At 43.7% G+C, this 9289-nt stretch overlaps 1 protein-coding gene across 3 annotated transcripts in view; it reads left to right on the top strand.

Annotated features, from left to right (window-relative positions):
- The window catches only part of Khdrbs3 (KH RNA binding domain containing, signal transduction associated 3), a 141334-nt gene that overhangs the window by 129969 nt on the left and 2076 nt on the right, over positions 1–9289 (top strand). For 2 of the 3 annotated variants that reach the window (XM_005354528.1, XM_026782743.1), the window contains exons 8-9: positions 1328–1386; positions 3077–3683. In XM_005354528.1, the coding sequence (XP_005354585.1) occupies positions 1328–1386; positions 3077–3168 (151 nt within the window). In that variant the 3' untranslated portion in view covers positions 3169–3683. Of the gene's footprint in view, positions 1–1327; positions 1387–3076; positions 3684–4594; positions 4653–9289 lie in introns of those variants that run through there. The other variant, XR_001229065.2, reaches the window with a different exon arrangement.

Raw genomic sequence — 9289 nt, 5'->3', positions numbered from 1 at the left:
GTGTGTGTGTGTGTGTGTGTGTGTGTGTGTGTGTGTGTGTACACACCATTGTCCACACCCTGGTCCTTCCATGCCTGCTGTGGAAGCCTCTGATACAGGCCAGGAGGAAAAGTGATGACGATAGACTAGGATGGAGACAGTCTGACTCTGAATGACAGAATTTCTGTGAAGGTAACATGTAGGCTGAAGTTTGAGACTGAAAGCACCTCCAGCAGAAGGGGCAGTCACATGAAGCCTTGTCCCAGTGGAACAGCACTTTATTGCTGAGGGCCCAGGGGAGCCAGCTGATTTTAGGGTGCCTTTGGATTGTTTGGTCTTAGGTCTATTTTACACAAGAAAGGAAACATGGGGTGAGGGTTAAGGAGTGGGGTGGGGTGTAGCCTGTAGTTGGGGTCCGAGTTGTGCTGTTGCCAGTGAGATAACTAGGCTGGTTCCCTAGCAGTCCTCCCCTGTAACGTGGTGTGACAACTCTTCTACCTTGGCCCCAAAGCACATGGCAAAAGACACCATGTTTCTCGAGGTGTGAAATGCACGCTGGCCTCCACTGTGCTTGGAAGCTTCGTGTTTGGTTGTTGGACCTTGATATAATAAGGATGCTTGTTTCTTATAAAATTGCTGGGGAAGGAAGCCTAAGGGGGTAAATGGACCCTCTTCCTCAGATATATGGAACACTTGTAGCTTAGTAACCAAACTTCTATTTGTAAAAACAAAACAGAACCACACACAATTCAAATGTGGTATGAAGATGAAGACTATTTTTATAGTATTTGCTAAGTGGTAGCAACAGCAGGCTCTCCTTGCTTTCTTGGGAATGGTAGATTAGAACCTAGACTTGCCTATCCATTGAAAAGACCCTGTAACTCCAGGCACCCAGGTGTGAGGTTTGCCACTCTGATGGAGCATGGTGATGCTGATGAAGAGCAGACTCTCGCGGGCCTGCTGTTTAGTGGATGAGTAAAGTGCCCACAACTGTCACTGTGCTGAGTTTTGTGACATGTATGAAAGAATCAAAGAAACCACCTCTGTTTTTTGGAAAGAAATAGTGTTCCCTGCTTCCTGCCCATCCCCCACAGCACCTGGTGTGAGCCCACCTGGTGAGGACCCCAGCCTTTCCCCAGATGTGATTTGAATGACAGACTCAGGAGTTAAGAGCCTTTGATAGTCAAAAAGTCTGTCTTTTCTTAGCATTCTGTCATCTCAGGAGGAATTAATTCCACTTTAGCCATTTCTATTTTTAGTTTATCTAGTTTTGAGTACTGCATTGGGTGTGATTTAGCCCCACAGCAGAAACATCTTGTGCTAACAGTGTTTTCTTTTGTTCGTGCAGCGGAGCTGATTACTATGATTACGGGCATGGACTCGGTGAGGAGGCTTATGATTCCTATGGTGAGTGAGTGGCCATAATAATCACAGAGAGAGAGGACAAGTGGGCATGGACAAACCTTAAAAGTCCTTATTGGAAGGGAGATCCATACTTGTTTTCATGACGAATTTATTTTGTGTGTGAACCCCCCTCTTGATTCATCTGTGTATACCCTGCTATTGTCAGAGGCTCCTTTAATAGTTAAATGCAGTACTTAAAGGCAACTGAAGAGTGTGTTACAGTACATGAGTTCAGATCCCAGGCCTATGTGTTTTGTTTGGGTTGATGGCCAGTGCTGACCTTCTCACTGCTTTAACAGAGTAGGTTGCCAAACTGCAGACACCTGAACTATCTCTGCTCCTTGACAGTAAAGGAAACAAAGAAAGCCGTTTTCACTGCCCCTCTCATGCTTGTCCTTCTCCCATCTTCTCCCCACCTCAAGACCTGAGAGAAATCATCCTAAGAGCCTTTCATAAAGGTCACAGAGACACAAGGGTTGTTGGGCTCATTAGGAGGGAACTCCTCTTAGTTCTGCAGAGACCATTAAGGGGCTGGGGAATCCATGGGCCTCAATAAGCCTGAAGGATTACAGGTTTAATTACCAGAAGTGACTGTAGCGACAAAATGATAGTAAGAAGTGCCTTTGCTACAGGGCAGAGAGATCAGGGAACAAGAAACCTCTATAGGTAGCAAATCTCCAAGAATGCCTAGTGTCCTGTTCCAGTGAGTGGGGATCCTGGGAAGTCAGCTCTGCAACATTTCCTGAACTTAGCTGAAAACCCTTTTTCTGGTGTACCTTGAAGTGCGTTTTGATGTATCACCGTCCAGGGGCTGGGTTTGTTTTTTTGTTGTTGTCTTTGGTTTAGTCTTTTTTTTTTCTTTCTTTTTTGGGGGGTAGTTATTCATAATAAACATTTAAGAGACATGCATTGACTTGGCAAGTGCTGCCTACTGAAATCCGTGCAAGTTAGCCAAAGGGAATGGCATTGATTGCATGTTTGTATCAGAAGAGGTCATTTTAAGCATTTTTCTCTCCCATCTTTTTAAATTGGTCTCTGAGGACACATGGCTTTTTGATTGCTTTGTGTTGCAGCAAGGACTTAACTATTTATTTGCTTTCTGAGGCCTGGGGATAAATAAAAGTCCTGACACCGGACACTGTTGACTTTCAGGGGGTAAAGGTGACTGGATGTCTGAGGTTAGCAAGCGCTGTCCATGTGTGCTCTTCATGACATGGTGTCACTGCGACGTCCCACCAGTGTGCCAACTTCAGTCTCTGTGCTGAACCTGTCAAGACAGATTTTTCTTTTCTCCATCTGCCTTTCCCACTTTGATCTCAGTTCTTCCTTTTTCTTATCCCAAAATATCTGTGTTCTTTTTCGTTTTCTTTGCTGTTGAAAGAAATTAGAATAGTCCTTTTCCATTCTCTTAGAGTTTTGTCTAAAGCTGTTGATTTGCTCTGTGAGGAAATTCTTGCAGTTAGTGGCTGCTTCCAGCACAAAGGTCACTCTCTTCTCAAGGTGATCGTGTCACCCGTGACACGATCACTTTGTACTGTGTTTATAATATTTTAAAGTAAATTCCCTTGTGCTTCTTTTATTAGTACATCAGAGACACGTATCTCCAGTATGACATTTACCACTGGTTCTGACGGATGGAGCTACTGGGACCCCATGACAATGGCCTAATTGTGATTCATCTTCCTGATTTTAGGGCAAGAAGAATGGACTAACTCAAGACATAAGGCGCCTTCAGCGAGGACGGCGAAGGGCGTCTACAGAGACCAGCCATATGGCAGATACTGATTGTACTGTCTGATGTTGTGAAATAGCCAATCTCCACCGTCCTGTATACTGTTCAAAGTAATTTTTTTCTATGAACAATCCCTTTTTAAATAAATCAAAATGCTTAAAATCTGAATGGATGGAATTTAAAACCACTTTGTTGAAGCATCCACTTGGCAGGGAGAAGAAGGACATGTAAAATTTTGTTATTTGCAGTCTGTATATGAAAACTAGGTCATGAAAAGGAAAAAATAACTTTGATTAACTAGTGTTAAACAAAAAGATAGGTTTACTAAATATGTTAATCCATTCTTTTAACATAAGCCTCACCTTTCATTTTAAAGGTTTCCATAGAATTTAGTTATTTTATCTTTCAGCCATATGCTAGTTTTTTTTTTCTTGCCAACTTGCGTAAAAAGGGAGCCAATTACAAGTGCAAACAATGTGGTATTCTTTTGTAACTCGAGTCTTGAAATGTTCTGTAGTGTTAAGCAAAGTCTTCTCTTGCTTGATACTAAATAAACTTTTGAAAGAAATTTCGTGTGTGTGAGCTAACGATTTCATGTCTTTCTATTTAAAAAGGCCTTCATAAATAGCTGTAAACAGGGAAAGGGTTCCTCTAGCGATGCTTGTCACACTAAATACTGTACAGCTTATTTTAAAAGTGGTATAAAATTAAATGTGCCATGATATACTCACCATAGGTTCAAATGCGGTCTAAAGAGTCCACACGGTATCGAGCTGCTCGAGTGGCACGTTAAACCCACGCAGACCCAATCTGGTTTTAAAACTGGTTTTAAAATAACTACTGGATTTTCTGAAAAGGATGTGATCAGTTTTCATCTTGTCGAGCGTTTTTTCACTAGTGCAACTTTGGATTTTTTATGAGACTTTTGGTACCTTAATGAACACCTCGCTCCATGCTGGAAGCATAAGCACAAAGCTTTTAAAGACAGTCTGACTTGACTAATTGAGGTCGCGCTCGCCAAGGCTGAGGATGTGTAACCCTTAAACGGTCTTCATTTTCAAAGGTAAATAAATCAAATAAGATTTTAATCTCACTTAATTTATCTTAATATAACTAATAAAACCAGGGAGGTTACAACTTAGCCAGTTTCATTATCCATTTTAGAAAGGTTTTAAGATCACCTAAATTCTCATTTTAAAAAGTTTAATTTGTTTTAGTAATCTAAAAAGCCTTAGTTTAGCCAGTTTAATTGGGGCCAATTCTTCCCTATTAAACAACTGTAAAACCTCATAACTAGTTGTGTGTAATACATCTTTTGGTTAGTCATTGAGGGCGTTCTTAAAACTGACAAGGGTTTAATAAAGTTATTCGTTAATCATTTGGCTTAAGTTTTAATTGTAGATTATGTAAAATATTTGTCTTTATTTTGGGGGGTTTCCATCCATTTCTTTTGAGTAAATAGATTTCTTCTTTTGTTAGGAAATGTTGACCACCCTGGACTGTCAGAGGAGCTCCCTGTGACTTAGAGCAGACAAAGGTAGGCACCACTTGTCCCAGATGTCAGCCTGTTCTTGCTAATGCGGTGGGGTGGAGCAAGGTGCCCCTCCCACTGCTTCCCAGGTGACCACAGTCAAGGTCCTGCAGGAAGCCTCTGCAGCCTGAGTGGGTCTGGAGCTGGAGCGGCTGGGTATCAGCACCTGGGTTCATCGTTTCCAATGAAAATAGAGCAGTCTCGTCAGTAATAATAATTATCCGCAAGGGTTTCTAAATTTTTACGTTAAAGAGAGCAGTTTGCCAGACTGAATGATTAATGTGAACCCCTGATTTTTATACATATATGTGAATGCAAGAACTTACAGAAATGTACAAGCAGTTTTTCAAAATAATAACCTGGTCTTGTAGAACACTGTTATGTGCTTCTCACTTTTGAAAATTAGGACTTTTATAAAATAAATATTAAAGCAGGTGTTTTGTAGAATTAATTTCTTTCTCCTTCCTTCCTTCCTTCCTTCCTTCCTTCCTTCCTTCCTTCCTTCCTTCCTTCCTTCATTCCTTCCTTCCTTCCCCTCTTAAACCTGGAGATCTGTGAAGCAAATATCTGTAAAAGTAGGAAGGTATCATTAATTAGATCTCGTTTTGTAGATAGCAACCACCACATATGTCCTGGCCCACATGATCTTTCTAAGACTTCTCTTGGGGTGCGATATTTGGGGATGTTACTGTCGGGTTTGGTAGTTGGCTTGTTTGTTTGTTTGGTTTGGAGATCCGCTGTCACTCTGTGACCCTGGCTGCCCCTGGAACTCACTGCATGTGTGTTCCACCATCCTGGTTGGATCTTCTCAAGTGTTTATATTTGAACGCTGCCACTCAGCTGTGCACATCTGGGCAAGCGTCTCTTCCCGACAGTGCCAAGGAGATGAAGCCACGCTGTCGTATTTAGAGTTCTGTAACTTTCAGTAAGTGATGCTGTAGGCATTGTTTATCCTGACTGTGAAACAGTCACCTGAAGCTCGGTGGTCAGGATTGAATTCACGTATGTAATATAAAGGTGAAACATACAAACTTTTATTTTCTTCTTAGTCAGAATTAACTGAAACACTTAAATTGCCCAGAGAAAGAAATCAAATCTCTTCTAATAGAGGAAAATTGTGAAGTTCATTGAGTTTGTCATTTACTTGATTTTTGCTTGTTTTCCTACAAAAGGGGGGAGAGTGACATATCTTAGTATCAGAGCTTTTAGGTTGTTTTCTTCTAAAATAGTGTTTTTGTTCTTGTTTAGTGATTACTCTATCAAATGATAAATATGGACTTTTCTTTTTCATGGTCCACACAGTAAATAGTTTGTTATCATAGAATTCTGTGTGTCAAAACTGTGACACTGGGCTCCAATCAAGATGTTGGCCAGGTTGTGGTCCATTGTACAGGCTCCAGGAATACCAGGCCCTTCTGCCAGCCTCTGAAGAGTACTTACACTCAATGGCTCAGACCCCATCCTGAGTCAAGAGTAACTCAGTCCTCACATAGGCTTCTTAAATCAGGACTGTGCATAGACAGAGTGGTCTTCTAGTCTAATAGCCAGGAATCATAGAATGGTATTTGTATTTCATTCTTGCATAGTCCGTGGCCTCCTCATACTGTGAAAGGGAATGACTCCAAGACTAGGAGCACCCTGGAATGGGAGTGCTCTTATGTGACTGCTGTGACTGCTACATTGTGACCTGTAGCTTAAAGGGAGCTCCTGGCCACAGAAGCTGTCATCCATCAATGCAGGAACAGGAAGGAGCAGACACAGTCGCTGGGTGAACACACACCCAGGGACCCACCTCCTCTGAACAGGCTCACCTTCTCCATTCCATCACTTCCTCAGTAGTCTGCTCTCAGCTTGAGTCTCTCGGTGGATAAACTCCATTCGTCAGAACCATCCTGAACTACCTGAAGACTTACCTAGGGGCAGCAGGCTTTACTCTCCTCCTAGGCAGTTCTCAGTGCAGTCTGGCTGGTAGGGTTAAACATTGCAGATTGCAGGACATTTCATTGCCTGGCCACTGTTTCCCCAATCCTGACTTCCTCCTGTAGTGTCCTACATTATGTTGCTCTCTCTTCTGCTCTTCTGCTCTTCTGCTCCTGGCCTGTCTCTTCCTGGAGTCCATCTGTTTTCTTACATGATGACATAGAGTTCTGTGCTAGATAGAAATTAGGTAGTGGGAATATAGTAGTTTAAAGGATCCAGGACTCTACATTAAAGTAATTTGAAATCCACCTGTGTTGGTGAATCAGTATTCCCTGCTCTTTTACACATGGGAACCAACCCCACCTTCAGGACTCAGCCATGTCCCCTCTGCTGCTAACTAAACCATCGTCCTCTGCCCTCTGAACTCGTCGTCATCTCTGCTTTTGGGTAGGCCATCATCCTCTGAACTCAGCCCATGCCCCCTCTGCTGTGAATTAGACCTTCATCCCCTGCCCTCTGCAGAGCTGGCTTTGTGACTGTTACTTCATTTCAGTCTGGATGTCATCACATACTGGTTAAGCTGTGACAGTTGCCAAGCATGTGCCTTCATTTAAACGGCTTCAATGAATTCTAATTACCATAAGCATTGTCATCTGTGTTTTATAAAGGAAATAACTGAAGCTTCAGGCAATGAGGTCATTATGTCAGCTGCAGGTCCTTGTACCTGGTGAAGCAAGATTTGAATCTGATCTAGACCCTTTGAGTTTCAAAACACTCCTTTTTCCAGTCTCCATGTTACACTGGTGTCATCATGGTGAAGGCGTCTTACAAGAAGGAGCTGTATGCTACCTTAAGTCCTGCTGGGCATCATCCAGACATCGTAGTTATCTTATCTCTGCCCGACGTTCATGCATAAGAAGATAGGTTGATTTTTCTTTAGGTCCTAAATATCATGTACTCCAGGTACTCCAAGTCAAATCATATTTAGTATTCACATAGGGTAATAACTTCAGAGCGTCTGTTTGACTACAGGCAGAAAAGATACGGCGATGAAGGTTCTTGCCCTTGTGGGCACCACACCCTGCTATGGAAAACAGCCAGCAAAGTACCAACCAGCCTGGCTGCAGGTACATGTAAGGTGCTTTTTACATGCTGGAAGAGGGATGCAAAACCCAGGCAGGGTGGTTAGAGAGAAGAACTTACCAGCAGGGGCTTAGGGTCAGATGAAAGACTGCGTCGTCACAGGACTGGTGTGGGAGCACTCGTCACCCAGTGTGGTACCCTTGGGTGAAATGCTCAGCTCCGCTCAACTGTAGGGTCCCCACCTGTGAAATGAGCATGCCTGAGATAACTGCCTGCGTGTGGCTGTGCAGATAGAAACACGTCCAAAGCAAGGTTAAAGGTCCTTGCTCTCACCTGGTGCTGGGTACATTCACATAAGAAAATGTGACCCTGGAAGGAAACGTCAGCTTTGTTAGATGACAAGAGGGAGTGAGAGATGATCTTGGCAGGGGATCTTGACAGATGTGATGCCTATGCAGGGTCTCCTTTCACCTTACGTCTGTGCCTCCGGAGACCACACCTCAGGCACTAAACTCCATCCAGAACTCAGTGCAGAGCCCCAACGAGTGCAGAGAACCCAGGTGCCCTGACATCTCCACCTCGTCTCTGACTCAACACAGCCTAAGACGGGATGGGTTTAATCACCCAGCATATAGAGAACCGAGCTACCTGAGGTCCCCCTGGGTGGGGGTTGGGGGAATGTCATGGAAATAACATAACATGCAGTGCAGAGAGTCTAGTTCTCAGTTTAGCTCAAAATTACACAGAGGTACACGTCATGGTGTACAGAGAACCGATGACTTAAAACTGTAGTCAGGAATCCTACTCTCTATGCTACTGTTTTCAGCTATCTGTTGAGCATAAAATGAGGCTTATGTTTCCCACACAGTGTTCTGTAGGGACGGGAAGGAGAGAGCTCGTCATTAGCTTTAAACTGGCTCATATATCCTGCCTCTCTGTCCCTGGGTGGGGAGCTGTAAAACAGGTTTCCATCCTCATTGCACCCTCTTTATCTAATGGGAAGTTACAGTCACTTGCAGAGGACACTGATCCCCAGAGGACTCCTAGTTCCCAGAGCCCATCCCACTGCCAGCTCCACCTCCTCCAGGGGTCAGCACCTAGGTGGAATTACCTTTAACTCTTTCAGTGAATCCTCAGCCATGAGTGGAGGCCTGCATGGGCTTGCTGCTGTCTCTTCCGCCGCCCTCCTGACCACAGCACCAAAGCCTTGCTGTGCTGCAAACCCTCACCACTGTGACACTCCTGTCTGCCCCATTCTCTGCCCAGCATCATGTCCCGTTGCCCCAGTGGCCCAGCTCATCATCTTGCACTTCTCCGTCCCTTTCTGTGGGACTTGAAGCATACCACACGCAGGCATCCTTCCTCCCTGGCCAGTCAGTATCTCTGTACGCAGTTCCCACTCAGACTCCTAGAACATAGTGAATTCTGACACAGATGTTCTCTGACTAAGTATCTGCCCTTCTCTCTACCATCAAAACATTTCTTCGGTGCAGAGCTTATGTATCGTAGGTTGTGAATAATTAAGCAGTCAAAGGAAAGGGAATGAAGTGGCTTCATGTCATATAGTTTTGAAAAAAATGGATTAGGATTTCTTTGGTCTTCTCTTACAACTTTATAAACAGGTTGTAATGTGTCCGTGT

The sequence above is a fragment of the Microtus ochrogaster genome, chromosome 15 (assembly GCF_000317375.1).
Source record: "Microtus ochrogaster isolate Prairie Vole_2 chromosome 15, MicOch1.0, whole genome shotgun sequence".
NCBI classification, from domain to species: domain Eukaryota; kingdom Metazoa; phylum Chordata; class Mammalia; order Rodentia; family Cricetidae; genus Microtus; species Microtus ochrogaster.
The sequence above is the reverse complement of the archived record's forward strand: the minus strand, read 5'-3'. Positions and strand labels throughout refer to the sequence as shown.